The sequence below is a fragment of the Vipera berus genome (genome assembly GCF_964194415.1).
Source record: "Vipera berus genome assembly, chromosome: 7".
Taxonomy (NCBI): Eukaryota; Metazoa; Chordata; class Lepidosauria; order Squamata; family Viperidae; genus Vipera; species Vipera berus.
The window spans coordinates 78280374-78295557 of record NC_138209.1 but is presented as its reverse complement, the minus strand read 5'-3'; the positions used below and the strand labels follow the sequence as shown (position 1 = coordinate 78295557).

The window sequence follows — 15184 nt, the reverse complement described above, 5'->3', positions numbered from 1 at the left end:
AGTTCCAATATCTCAGGGGCTGCCCCCAAAGAAGAGGGAGTCCCAAGCTATTCTCCAAAGCACCCGAAAGCAGGACAAGAAGCAACGGATGGAAAACTAATCAAGGGGAGAAGCAACCTGGAACTAAGGAGAAACTTCCTGACAGAACAATTAACCAATGGAACAACCTGCCTCCAGAAGCTCCAACACTGGAAGTCTTTAAGAAGAGACTGGACAGCCATTTGTCTGAAATAGTATAGGGTTTCCTGCCTGAGCACGAGGTCAGTCTAGATGACCTCCAAGGACCCTTCCTCCTCCTCCCCTCCTCCTCATTATCATTATTATTATCATTTTTAGGTTAAGGTTAAGGTTCCCCCGCACATGCGTGCTAGTCGTTTCCGACTCTAGGGGCCGGTGCTCATCTCCGTTTCGAAGCCGAAGAGCCAGTGCGTGTCCGAGGACGTCTCCGTGGTCATGTGGCCGGCATGACTAAGATGCCAAAGGCGCACGGAACGCTGTTACCTTCCCACCGTAGTGGTCCCTATTTTTCTACTTGCATTTTTACGTGCTTTCGAACTGCTAGGTTGGCAGAAGCTGGGACGAGTAACAGGCGCTCACTCTGTTACGCGGCAGTCGGGATTCGACCCGCCAAACTGCCGACCTTCTGATCGACAAGCTCAGCGTCCTACCCACTGAGCCACCGCGTCCCGTTTTATCATTAATACATTGCAAATAGCAAACTCAGAAACCTGGAGGCAAGAGCTCAGACGCGGAGTTAAGACCTTCTGACAAGCAAAGTGACTGGGCAAGCCAGATTGACTTCACAGCCAAGTGGCTAACCACCGGGGTGACCCTCTTAACGACGGTGACAAATATGCTCGTAAAATGGGCAAAACTCCATTAACGAATGCCTCACTTAACAACAGAAATGTTTGGGCCTCGGTTGTGCTCGTAAGCCAAGGACCACCTGTGCCTGTGCTGCAGCTATAGCTAGACTTGTAGCAAGGGCTGCTCAACCTTAAACCAACTTTAAGGTGGGTGGACTTCAACTCCCAGAATTCCTCAGCCAGCCAGATGCAAAGCACATCAGGACAGTGTCTAAATCCTGGAGTAGAAATGTGAGTATCCCAACATCCTACCTGAACTGGGTCTGGAGATATACCTAGCCCAACTTCGAAGATGACACCGAGAACGTAAGAAGCTCTGGAATATCCATAACTGCTGGAATCCCTCAGGGCCAAAATGGAGGAATTGATATAAAGCAGACCATCCGCTCGTGATAGGTTTTCAGCAGCTGCCTCAAATAACCCGCGTCCAATTTTGAAGGCTATCTCCTTCTTGTGTCTGGATACTAAAAGAGTAAAAATACAACACATTAGCAAGCCAGTGAGCTGGTTTCTACCCCTGCTTCTGCTGCCATCCTGTTTACTTTTTGTTTTCAAAGAGTTTTATTAATTTTCTATTATTACATTTGATTAGTGCTTAATAAACACCGTGTGGTCTGGGTTAATTTGTTTGCTTACTAATGCAAATTACATTCTTATTCTCTGCTACCCCTTTCCCCCAATAAAGGAAGAATGTTTTGAATATTGTGGGGAAAACAAATTTAAATAAGAATGCTAAACAGGATCTGCGATGAGGCTATCAAGATGGTCAGTTAGAAAAGAGGTTTTACGTCGACGTGCTTATTGTTTGCAGAAATATTAGGAAAAAATGTCTGTATGTAATTGTTGTTTATCCAAATAGTAAGAATTGTATTGATTCAAGGTTGGCAAAAGAGAACACTTTTGGAAAAAGAGGACATCAAGCAAAGCTATTATGTGGTCTATGGAGTTATAGAAACGGATTGTTATTGTTTTTTAAATATAAAGCCAGACAACACGATGTTTACCAAATATTAAGGCGATTATGTAAAAAAGAAATCATAAAACGTATTTAAAAAATAAATTCCACGCTTGAGAATATTCTGTTATCTTCCTTCTCTTTGATCCTCAATGTAAGTCTTTCCATTCCAGCACAGTCCAATATCTTGATGATCTCTTTGTCTAGTTGTGTTTCTTCTTCCAGTGCTGAGCGAATACACACCTTGCTGCTGTTAGTACATGCAATGTTAAATATATACTTTGCTTATCAGATTTTTCTGGCATTATACCTAATAAGAAAAAGTTCAGGTTTAAAATCTACGTGTTTTCCCAACATCTTTTCTAGCCAAGTGTGTATCTTGGTCCAAATTTTGGTCGCTTTAACACAGGCCCACAGATTCTAAAATGATTTATTCAGATGAAGAAGGAAGAATTGTGATGGTAGAAATATCCTTACATCAAAAGCAAACATTGTTAGCAGTAATCTACGGACCAAATAATACCCAGGAAGAATTCTATCAAAATCTCCATAGAAAAATAATAGAAACGGAGTGCCAAAATATCTGTTTAGTAGGAGACTTAAATGCGATAGTGGATGGGACTTTAGACTATAAAAGTCATAAAACAGGAAAAACTGGAAGAAGAAGATTACCTAAGTCCTTTTTTAATAGGGTAGAAGAAATTGGAGTACAAGATATCTGGAGGGATGTTAATCCAGGAAAATTACAATGTACATTTTATTTAAACAGTCAAAAATCCTGGTCCAGAATCGATATGATTTGGATGACATCTGAGCTGAGAACAAACACGCAGGAAATTGAGATAGAACCAGGTACATGGGCAGACCACAACCCTTTAGAAGCGATGTGGAGAGGAATACAAAATAATAATAATAATAATAATAATAAATCAAGATGGACTTTGAACCAATCTATATTAAAAGAAAAAAGGGACGCGGTGGCTCAGTGGGTTAGGACGCTGAGCTTGTCGATCAGAAGGTCGGCAGTTTGGCGGGTCGAATCCCGAGTGCCGCGTAGCAGAGTGAGCGCCTGTTACTCGTCCCAGCTTCTGCCAACCTAGCAGTTTGAAAGCACGTAAAAATGCAAGTAGAAAAATAGGGACCACTACGGTGGGAAGGTAACAGCGTTCCGTGCGCCTTTGGCGTCTAGTCATGCTGGCCACATGACCACGGAGATGTCCTCGGACAAGCGCTGGCTCTTCGGCTTTGAAACGGAGATGAGCACCGGCCCCTAGAGTCGGAAACGACTAGCACGCATGTGCGGGGGAACCTTTACCTTTCATATTAAAAGAAAGAGAATTTACACGACTAGCAAAAAAAGAAATGGAGCTTTTCTTCAAAGAGGTTATTAGATATATTTTTAAACAGCTGCCACCATGTTTTCATCCTATAGGAATCTCCACAATCCATCAATCCGCTGGGTGGGTTGGTGGGCATGTTTGGACCTCTTGCAAGAGTCATTGCCATGATCTTGACTATCTGCCATATCGAAGAAGGACATTTACCTTCTGGAAAAGGGAGAATTGTGTCCTTTGCGTCTTCAAGCACACTGTGATCTCCTCTCAATCCTTTCTCCCAGCCCAAAGCAACACACGTCCGGGGGCTCCTGTATTTGTTGCTCAGTTCCAAATAAAAGTTGTCAAGAGGGCCTGAGGAAAAAGTTGCCATAAAAAAAGAAGAAAATGGTTTTCTTAATAGAATGACAGAAAAACAGAGTTTGAAGGGAATAGAATAGAATAGAATAGAATAGAATAGAATAGAATAGAATAGAATAGAATAGAATAGAATAGAATAGAATAGAATATAGGAATGAAGAATAGAATAGAATAGAATAGAATAGAATAGAATAGAATAGAATAGAATAGAATAGAATAGAATAGAATAGAATAGAGGAATGAAGAATAGAATAGAATAGAATAGAATAGAATAGAATAGAATAGAATAGAATAGAATAGAATAGAATAGAATAGAATAGAATAGAATAGAATAGAATAGAATAGAATAGAATATAGGAATGAAGAATAGAATAGAATAGAATAGAATAGAATAGAATAGAATAGAATAGAATAGAATAGAATAGAATAGAATATAGGAATGAAGAATAGAATAGAATAGAATAGAATAGAATAGAATAGAATAGAATAGAATAGAATAGAATAGAATAGAATAGAATAGAATAGAATAGAATAGAATAGAATAGAGGAATGAAAAATAGAATAGAATAGAATAGAATAGAATAGAATAGAATAGAATAGAATAGAATAGAATAGAATAGAATAGAATAGAATAGAATAGAATAGAATAGAATAGAAGCTGGAAGGGACCTTAGAGGTCTTCTAGTCCAACCCCCTGCTCAGGCAGGAGACCTTATAACATTTCAGACAAACAGTTGTCCAATCTCTCCTGGTGCCTCAAATTAGCCCGAATAAGAGTCCGATAACATCACTTGTGATTTACTTACATTGTTGATTTTCCTCAAAATATTTCTCTGAGAATCCACGCTCAGATACTCTATTCTGGATATTAGCCCGTTTCTGATAGTACATCTCAATTCTCTCTGAAATTTCCTTGTTGCGGAACGGATGAGAAAACTGGAAAGGACAAAAAAAGTAATCTATTTATTTCCCAGAGTTGGCAATTTAAGAAAATCCTACAGGCAGTCCTCTGCTTACAGCCGTTTTTCACACTTACGGCCATTGCAGCATTCCCCCTCCGGGGTCACGTGATCAAAATCCAGAGGCTCGGCAACTGGCATGTACTTACGACGGTTGCAGCGTCCCCTGGAGTCACGTGACACCTCCCCCCTTTTGCAACCTTCCGACAAGCAAAGTCAATGGGGAAGCCAGATTCACTTAACAACCGTGTTCCTAACTTAACAACTGCAGTGATCCATTTAACAACCGTGTCAAGAAAGGTCATAAAATGGGGGGGGGGGGAACTCACTTAACAAATGTCTCACTTAACCACACAAACGTTGAACTCAGCTGTGTGGTCGTCAGTGCTAACTTATCCACCGCAGTGATTCACTTCAGCAAAGTAGCAAAACCCGGAGTTTACAACAGCATTGAAAAAAAAGGCGCCGGCGATCGTCGTTCACTCGTACGACAGTCACAGCCTCCCTAAGGTCACATGATCAAAATTCCGAGGCTTGGCAACTGACTCCTATTTATGACGCTCGCAATGTTCCGAGGTCACTAATCAACCGCAGGGCTTCCCTTAACCAAAGCGGCCAGGGAAGTCATAAAACGGGGCAAAATTCACTCGACCAATGTCTCACTCGGAGCCCCTCCTTCGTGGTCGTACGTCAAGGACTAGAAGTATTCATGAAACAGATTATTTTATTAAGAGTTAAAGTGCGATAGAATTTAATATTTTATTGTTGTTTGCATATTTTAGATTAAGTTTGTTTGTATTTTTATACCCTGTATTTAGCTCTGGGAAGTCGGGGGGAGGGGGGAGGGGAGGGGAGAGTTGGGGAGGTTTGGGGAGAGGGGAGGGGAGGGGTTTTGTATTCAAAAATGTACTGTAAAACTTTTCAATAAAAAAAAAGAAGTATTCATGAAACAGTGAGTGGTCTTCCTCTCCACCTTTCCATCCTTCACACACTCACCTTTGCAGTCTCTAGGCTGTTCAGACGGTAGTATCTCGCTGATCCAAAATATCCTTTGATTCCCAGCACGTAGCCACTTCCCCCCAAAACCAAGTACCCATCGGTGTCATTGTGGTAGAAATCTTGCTGAAAACTAGAATAAAGGAAGACAAATCGGCATTTTAAATTTCCAATCTTAAAACGACGGCAACGTGAAAAGGAGAAGTCCCATCCGTCCGGGGTTGCAGCTACAGAAACGGCAAGATCGCACAATTACACGTCGGAAGCTCCTCTGTAAGCGAAAACTTCTGCCAGCCCCTGATCTGTGCACGCTGCAATAACACGGTGTCACGGTTTTGCCGTTCGATCCTCAATTTACAAAGGTGTGTTTAGTGACGAACTGTGACTTATAACCGTTTCTTGGCTCCGTTGCACAATTGTGACTGGTATCTGATTTTCTGGACCACAACCTGTGGCTGAGATCAGAGGTCCCCAACCTTTTGGGCACCAGGGACGGGTTCCGTGGAGAGAGGTTTTTCCGCGGAATGGAAGGGGTGTGGTTTTGTGTGTTGCCTGCATCTCTTGGATGGGGCTTTGCTTGTTTGTGCGGACCGGTTGCTGGCATGCCGCGGCCCGGTACCGGTCCACGGACTGGTGGGTTGGGGACCTCTGGCTTAGATGGAGACTTCCTAAGCCTTGAAGGGCTTAATAGATGTTTATTTATTCCCAGCAACCATAGGAATAGAGAAGTTGGTCTTACTTAAAAATCTGATGATGAAAGACACTCATATTCTTCCCCACAATGGTGATGTCGATCTGAAAGAAAAAGTGAAATATTAGTTCTGAAAATTATGACCCTTTTTTCGCACGTATGACCGTTGCAGCTTCCCTGGGGTCACGTGATTTACATTCAGATGATTGGGAACGGACTCATATTTATGAGGTACATGCAAGGTTGAGAGAAAGAGAGAGAGAGAAAGAGACAGAAAGAGACAGAGAGACAGTAAAAGAGAGAAAGGGAGCGAGAGAGAAAGAAAAAGACACACAGAGAGAGACAAAAACAGAGAGACAGAGGAAGAGAGAGACAGAGAGAGAGAGAGAGAGAAAGAGAAAGAGAGAATGAGACAGACAGAGAAAGAAAGAGTGAGAGACAGAAAGAAAAAGACAGAAAGAGACAGAGAGAGACACAGAAAGAGACACAGAGAAAGACAGAGAGAATGAGAGAGACAGAGAGAGAAAGACAGAGAAAGAGAGAAAAAAAGAGAAAGAGACAGAGAAAGAAAGAGAGAAAAAAAAGAGAGAGAAAGAGACACAGAGAGAAAGACACAGAGAGAAAGAGACAGAATGAGAAAGAGACAGACAGACAGAGAGAGAGACAGAGAGAGAGAGACATACCTCTTGTCCATGAATGGAGAGATCAAGTCGGAACCACTGCTTTAGAGGAAGGCAGAACGTGGTCTTCCCTGCTAGGTCCCCTCCTTTGACCAGGTGCATTTGGATGTGAAGGTCACCTGAAATGGGGTCCCCGACCTACTTATTAATTTATCTATTTCTTTCTTTGTATATTTATTTATTTATTTAGAAATTGAGACTCTAGAAAGAGTCCAGAGAAGAGCAACAAAGATGATTGGGGGACTGGAGGCTGAAACATATAAGGAACGGTTGCAGGAATTGGGAATGTCTAGTTTAATAAAGAGAAGGGTGAGGGGTGACAGGACAGCAGTCTTCCAGTATCTCAGGGGCTGCCCCAAAGAAGAGGGAGTCAAGCTATTCTCCAAAGCGCCTGAAGGCAGGACAAGAAGCAACGGATGGAAACTAGTCAAGGAGAGAAGCAACCTGGAACTAAGGAGAAATTTCCTAACAGTGAGAACAATTAACCTGTGGAACAACCTGCCTCCAGAAGTGGTGAATGCTCCAACACTGGGAGTTTTTAAGAAGAGACTGGATGGCCATTTGTCTGAAATGGCAGAGGGTTTCCTGCCTGAGCAGGGGGGTTGGACTAGATGACCTCCAGGGTCCCTTCCAACTACTTCTTCTTCTTCTTCCTCCTCTTCTTCTTCTTCTTCTTCTTCTTCTTCTTCTTCTTCTTCTTCTTCTTCTTCTTCTTCTTCTTCTTCTTCTTCTTCTTCTTTTTCTTCTTCTTCTTCTTCTTCTTCTTATTATTATTATTATTAATAATAATAATAATAATAATAATAATAATAATAATAATAATAATAATAATAATAATAATAATAATTTTCTAGCTCAGGACAACTCAAGGCGACTTATACAGGACATAAAAATGCAATGTAAAATAAATAAAAATAATAAAAATAATTACCCCCTCACACACACACACACACACACACACACACACACACACACACACACCATCCCCGGCGACCATTCACACTCAAATCGGTCATTTGATGGGCTCCGTCCAGCTCCGGGTCCCCCAGGCCCTCTGGCAGAACCTCGTCTTCAGGGCCATCTGAAAAAATGTCCGAGCGAAGACCGGTCTAATTTCCAGAGGGATGACGTTCCCGAGGGAAGGAGCCACCACGGAGAAGTCCCTGCTTCTGGTTTCCTGCCAGGCGGATCTCTTTTTCTTCCTCTTACCTTTGTTGGTGAGAAATAGAGCAGGGGTGCCATACATTTCTCCCGAATCGATGAAGTACAGGATGCCACAGAGCGAGCTCTCACAATAGCGCAGTAAATAAAGCCAGACAGAGAAAGCAAAGCTGGAGAAGCACAAAACACGTTGGTGAGAAACAGCTTACTGACTCCTGAAACGATCTGAATAGAATCCAGACAATTCAACGAAACATTGAGGGACGCTGCCCTCCACCTGGCCCACTTCTCAGCCTGGAAATTGTTGTGCTTTCTTCAAAGGATAACAACAACAATAAGAATAAGGAGGAGGAGGAAGGGACCTTGGAGGTCATCTAGTCCAACCTCCTGCTCAGGCAGGAAACCCTATACCATTTCAGAGAAACTGTTGTGATTCAGGGTCAGCCTGTGGGTTCGGCAGTTGGGTCGGACGACTCAGAGGAGGAGGGGGGTGTTGAAGACCTTGCTGAGGGGGTTGAAGATCTTGCTGATGAGAGCCCTCAGCCAGGCCCCTCCCACTTGGTCACCACGGAGACCCAGCTGTGTGAGCCTGACAGCGTGGATGAAGATGACCCACAGCTGGCCCTGTTCAAGGACGCCCGACGCAGGAGGCAGTCAATTAGGAGTAGACAGAGGAAGGCAATGGGGCTTCTCGGAAGGAGGCAGAGAGAAGCCACGCCCTGAACTCTATATAAGGGGAATGCGTGGGGAGGGCTGGTTTGCTAAAGGCAACCGCTCGGATAGTTCATGTTTCTTAAAGCTCCTGTTTCTTGGTTTGTCTTGTTCCGTTTGTTTTTGTAGTAATAAATTTGGCAGGCGTAATTCCAGCCTCTTGCCTTCTTGTAAAAGGGGTTGTCCCTGCCTTTTCTGCAGGGCCGGTAGCAGGCTGGTACAGAACAGAAACGGCTCCTACAAAGAAGAGGGAGCCAAGCTATTCTCCAAAGCATCTGAAGGCAGGACAAGAAGCAACGGGTGGAAACTCACCAAGGAGAGAAGCAACTTAGAACTAAGGGGGAAAAAAATTCCTGACACTTAGAATCATTAATTAGAAGTTGCAGGTGCTCCAACACTGGAGGGTTTTTTTTAAAGAAAAGATTGGACAATCATTTGTCCGAAATGGTATAGGGTCTCCTGCTTGAACAGGGGGTTGGACTAGAAGACCTCTAAGGTCCCTTCCAACTCTGTTTTTCTGAAATGGATTACTATTGCTATTACCGAAATACATTACTATTATTTACTATTTCATGAGATGGAATTAATGTTTCCAGAAAAGCAATCAAGTTTCTGACTGTATAAATTTTGTCCCTTCCACGACTATCTCTGCCTTTGCAAGAAGCCCCCCCCAAAAGGTAAGCACTTAAGAAAAAAAAATAATAATAAAGAGCTTCACTATTGCCACTTAAGTTTGAAACCTTGAGAGAAGTTTAATCAAGTTGGCTAATCGGATTTGCCTGAATGTCACAGGATAAACAAATGGACAGCCTATGCACATTACAGAAAATAATAATAACAATAACAACAACAAGAAGAAGAAGAACAACAACAATAACAATAACAATAATAATAATAAGTCTTCATTGCTAGAGATTGCTTACGTTGGATAATTCATATGATGCTTCCGGATGGCTTCAAGTTCGCTGTTTTTAAATTTCTGAAATTTCTTTACGACTCCTGTCGCCTCTCCGCCGGAGGCATACGGAAAGGTGAGGATCTCCACCAGGGCTGTAAAAACAAGACCGTTCTTTTAATGCAGTCAAGGGAATTGCAAAGGGTCTGTTTCGGTGGGTTTTTGCACAAGAAACTCTCCACCATTGTTTAGCGAACATTCTCATGCAGTTCTTTGATAAACAGTATGGCTGTTAAGTGAATCAAGGCGTCGTTAAGTAAAACCAGCTTGACTTGGCTTGGTCCGAAGCTGGCTGGAAAGGTTGCAGATGGTGACCACATGACCCTGGGCTGGTGCAGCTGTCATAAATACAAGCCAGTTACCAAGCACAAGCATTTATAGGGGATTTAGCAAGCAAAATTGTTTCCATTCCTCTTTGTACAAGAACTACCACCGATAGGTGCTTTTTCAGGAGGCCACTGGACTTACCTGTTTTTCTTTGAAGATGTTTCGCTTCTCATCCAAGAAGGTTTTTCAGCTCTGACCGAATGGTGGAGAAGGGAAGGATTTATAAACCTCCGAGTGGCTTCAAGGATTCTCTTAAAGGATGCAAATGACCAGCTGTCTGCAAGGAATATAAATCCTTCCATTGTCCACCTTTCGGTCAGAGCTGAAGAAGCTTCTTGGTTGAGAAGCGAAACGTCTTCAAAGAAAAACCAGAAAGTTCAGTTGCCTCTTGAAAAAAGCGCTTTTGGGACAACCTGGATGACTAAGAATCTCCATAGATACTAGCTAACTTCAACACAACAATAGCTATTATACCCACTTAAAGGCCAAAGAAAGCCAGTTAAGAATAGAATAGAATAGAATAGAATAGAATAGAATAGAATAGAATAGAATAGAATAGAATAGAATAGAATAGAATAGAATAGAATAGAATAGAATAGAATAGAATAGAATAGAATAGAAAATATGGAATGGAATAAATAGAATAGAAAATATGGAATGGAATAAATAGAATAGAATAGAATAGAATAGAATAGAATAGAATAGAATAGAATAGAATAGAATAGAATAGAATAGAATAGAATAGAAAAAATGGAATGGAATAGAATTAGAGTAGAGTAGAATAGTTGGAAGGGACCTTGGAGGTCTTCTAGTCCAACCCCCTGCTTAGGGGGCTTGGACTGAGACCCCTGCAAAGGGTCTCAGAACTTTTCTTCACGCTAAACGATTGAGGTCTACATTCAGTAGTTGCAAACCTCACAATGTGGTTTGCCAGTGAGAAGAAATCCTTGTCTCCCTACCGTTCTCGCGAGGACATTGGGGTTTCCTGCTCGCTCGGAGCTTCCACGTTTGCTCCACGCTCCAGGTCAAGCATACTTTATGCTCCTTGTACGGACGTTCGAAAGGGGGAACTGGGTCCAAAAAGCTGTAAGCCCGTGCAATTGCGTGCCAGTAGCTTCCTGCTTCTGGAGAATGGTGGACCGTGGCCTCTTTCGGAGTAATCCAGGCATAGAGGATGACCCAGTGTACATTTACCGACTGCTTGATCAGATAGTCTTCTCTGAAGACCATACTACTGGGGAACCTCAAGCTGACCGTTCGGTTCTTCAAAGTCGGACCCCCGTCCCATTGTTTCTTGTACACCGAGACGGTCTTCTTGAAGTCCAAGGAGGCTACGGCTTCCAAGGTGATGGTGCACGGCTTCGAGCAGAAATGGGCCACTGAAAGGACAGTGCGACTCCTCAACCTCTTGTCCCAAACATCCAGGCGAATAAAATCCTCAGAAATTGACTTGTGCCGAGACTCGGGGGCGATTGGCGTGGTCAGCAAGGTCTCCCTCCCGAAGGACTGCCCACTTTCCTAAGGAAGAAAGAGAAGGGAATGTTGGACCTTGCCTTAACGCTCCAGACCTGCTAAGGCAGGAGTTGATTTTTTTTATGATCTCTATAGAAAGCATTCTCCCTCGGACCCGTTCGCCACCTTTTCGGCCTTTCGAAGTCACAACGGCATGGGGAAAAAAGGGCTTATGAGCAGTTTTCACACTTAGGGCTGTTGCAGTATCCCCAGGGTCACATGATCAAAATTCAGAGAATTGAATGGAATAGAATAGAATAGAATAGAATAGAATACAATACAATACAATACAATACAATACAATACAATACAATACAATACAATACAATACAATACAATACAATACAATACAATACAATAATGAAGAATAGAATAGAATAGAATAGAATAGAATAGAATAGAATAGAATAGAATAGAATAGAATAGAATAGAATAGAATAGAATAATGAAGAATAGACTACACTACAATACAATACAATACAATAATGAAGAAGAGAAGAAAAGAGAAGAAAATATAGAATAGAATAGAATAGAATAGAATAGAATAGAATAGAATAGAATAGAATAGAATAGAATAGAATAGAATAGAATAGAATAAAATAGAATAGAATAAAATAGAATAGAATAGAATAAGAGACTAGACTAGATTTAACTACAATACAATAAAATACAATATAATACAATAATGAAGAATAGAATAGAATAGAATAGAATAGAATAGAATAGAATAGAATAGAATAGAATAGAATAGAATAAAGAATAGAATAGAATAATGAAGAATAGAATAGACTAGACTAGACTACAATACAATAAAATACAATACAATAATGAAGAAGAGAAGAGAATAAAGAATAGAACAGAATAGGAGAGGAGAGGAGAGAAGAGAATAATGAAGAAGTAGACTAGACTAGACTAGACTAGACTAGACTAGACTAGACTAGACTAGACTAGACTAGAATAGAATAGAATAGAATAGAATAGAATAGAATAATGAAGAATAAAATAGAATAATGAAGAAGAGGAGAATAAAGAACAGAATATAACAGAATAATGAATAGAATAGAATAATGAATAGAATAGAATAATAAAGAATAGAATAGAATAGAATAATGAAGAATAAAATAGAATAATGAAGAGAAGAAAAGAGAATAAAGAATAGAATAGAATAATGAAGAATAGAATACAATAATGAAGAATAAAATAGAATAAGAAAGAGAAGAGAATAAAGAATAGACTAGACTAGACTACAATACAATACAATACAATAATGAAGAAGAGAAGAGAAAATAAAGAATAGAATAGAATAGAATAGAATAGAATAGAATAGAATAGAATAGAATAGAATAGAATAATGAATAGAGTAGACTAGACTAAACTAGACTACAACAGAATAATGAAGAATAAAATAGAATAATGAAGAGAAGAGAATAAAGAATAGAATAGAATAGAATAACAAATAGAATAGAATAATGAAGAATAGAATAGAATAATGAATAGAATAGAATAGAATAATGAAGAAGAAAATAGAATAATGAAGAAGAGAAGAAAAGAGAATAAAGACTAGACTAGACTAGACTAGAATAGTCTAGTCTAGATTAAAAATATTTCAATAAAACTGTACACCCACAAAGTGAAACGAAATGAAGATAAAACGTTAAGAAATAAATTGCAGTAAAGTAAAATAAAGTAAAAGACTGGGCCTGGAAACAGCACCCCCATCACCTCGTTAACTAATGAATAGCTAATTATATGAATAATTAATAGGACTAATTACTAGGGGAAGGACATGGATTCTGCAGGCAGAATTCACCAGAATGAGAAATGAGTCGGGGAGCAAATAGGTTGAAAAAGAGAAAAAGAGAAACAAACAAAAAGAGAGCAACAGAACTGGAAGGGACCTCGGAGGTCATCTAGTCCAACCCCCTGCTCAACCAGGAGCCCCTACGACATTCCTGACAAGGGGCTGTCCAGTCTCTTCTTAAAAACCTCCAGCGTGGAGTGCCCCCCCCACAATTCCTGAAGGCAACACTTCCCCTGCCTGGGAACTCAGGGGGAACCCTGGGGCAAAGGAAAGGACAACGTGGACAACAATTAACCCGTGGAAGAGAAGAAGTTGCCTTCAGACGTTATGGGCGCTTCATCCCTTCCAGGTTTTTAAGCAGAGGCCGGGCAGCCACTTGTCTGAAATGGTGCAGCCTCTCCCGCTTGAGCTGGGGGGGGGGGGGGCTGGACTAGAAGACCTCCGAGGTCCCTTAGGGCTCCTATTCCGGTCGCTTGATTGCGGTGCCCATCTGAGCTTGGTTCAGCCCTCCCAGCTTCGCGGATCCGCGTTCACACGACTCGCGAAGTCAAGCGTTTCAGGCGGGGCGGCTGACCGGCCCGGCGCCAACCCTAACCCTAACCCAGCGTTTCCCAACCTTAGGAACTTGAAGATGCGTGGACTTCAACTCCCAGATTTCCCCAGCCAGCATAGCTGGCTGGGGAATTCTGGGAGTTGAAGTCCACGCATCTTCAAGTTCCTAAGGTTGGGAAACGCTGCCCTAACCCTCCGGGCTTCGGACCGCGCCTGCAGCGAAGACGCGGGTTCGGCCGACGCGGGACAGCGGGTCGTGGGAACGGTCAGGGACTCACGCAGAGCAGCAGGCAGAGGCCGAGGAGGGATCCGGCGGCGGTGCTGTCCATGGCGATGCCCGCGGGGCTCGCCTCGCCCGGGCGGAGGAGGAGGAGGAGGAAATCCTGCTTCGTGGACAGGTGGAGGAGGAAGCGGGGAGGGGCGCGGCAGGTGCGCCGCCTGGCTCGGAGCCGACCCGGCCGGTCCTCGCTCTTCCGCCCCGCGGCCCTGGCTGAAGGCGGAGCAGGTGACCTCTGAGCTTGTGCAGAGTGCCGAGCGCCCTGGCCGCCCTTTCCGTGGGCTGGGAAAAAGTGGGGTCTGGGAGGAGGTCGTCTGCGCACCCCCAGTTTGCAACTGAATAGCTGGGGAGGGGGCGGCTGGCACCCCCTTCCTCTCCAACAGGGCTTTGCACCCTCTTGCCCATCCGTCTTTCCTGCCCATTCATCCCACCTGCCCATTCATGCAGAGGAAAGAAAGAGGATCGAGGGTCTTGGCCAGGCTTCACTGATATTCCCCTGCCTGAAGAATTAGCTTTTCTCCAGCCACACCTTGGTTTGCACGGTTCTCCACAGTGGATTTTAAATTTGTTTTTCCTTTCGCATTTATAACTTTGGCCTGGCCTCCCAAGTGAAGTTGGGAGTAGGAGAACGATACACAAAACAGACAAAAAATATTGCTAAGCACATTTGATTTGTGCTTAGATTGTAAGCCACCCTGAGTCTTCGGAGAAGGGCGGGATATAAATGGGATTAAAATAAAATAAAATAAATAAAGATTTAGATTAGTGAGTTTGAGATTGGCTTCATCGTTCTTTGTGTTCAGCTTCAAATTATCCTTGGGGTGGAGGAGGGGAGGGAAGGAGATAGATAGATAGATAGATAGATAGATAGATAGATAGATAGATAGATAGATAGATAGATAGATAGATAGATAGATAGATAGATAGATAGATAGATAATGACAGGATAGATAGATGATAGATAGATAGATAGATAGATAGATAGATAGATAGATAGATAGATAGATAGATAGATAGATAGATAGATAGATAGATAGATAGGTAGGT

The 15184-nt window shown here is 42.2% G+C and overlaps 1 protein-coding gene across 1 annotated transcript in view; it reads right to left on the bottom strand.

The window, feature by feature from the left end:
• SEL1L3 (SEL1L family member 3) overlaps positions 1 to 14212 on the bottom strand; it is a 36741-nt gene extending 22529 nt beyond the window's left edge. The window contains exons 1-11 of the mRNA XM_081332564.1: positions 14139 to 14212; positions 10955 to 11513; positions 9637 to 9763; positions 8051 to 8172; positions 6845 to 6960; positions 6210 to 6265; positions 5471 to 5603; positions 4322 to 4451; positions 3366 to 3509; positions 1119 to 1330; positions 673 to 728 (exon numbers count right to left, since the gene is read on the bottom strand). Of these exons, the coding sequence (XP_081188690.1) occupies positions 673 to 728; positions 1119 to 1330; positions 3366 to 3509; positions 4322 to 4451; positions 5471 to 5603; positions 6210 to 6265; positions 6845 to 6960; positions 8051 to 8172; positions 9637 to 9763; positions 10955 to 11513; positions 14139 to 14189 (1706 nt within the window). The 5' untranslated portion in view covers positions 14190 to 14212. The remainder of the gene's footprint in view (positions 1 to 672; positions 729 to 1118; positions 1331 to 3365; positions 3510 to 4321; positions 4452 to 5470; positions 5604 to 6209; positions 6266 to 6844; positions 6961 to 8050; positions 8173 to 9636; positions 9764 to 10954; positions 11514 to 14138) is intronic.
• Between the last annotated feature and the right edge of the window lie 972 nt (positions 14213 to 15184).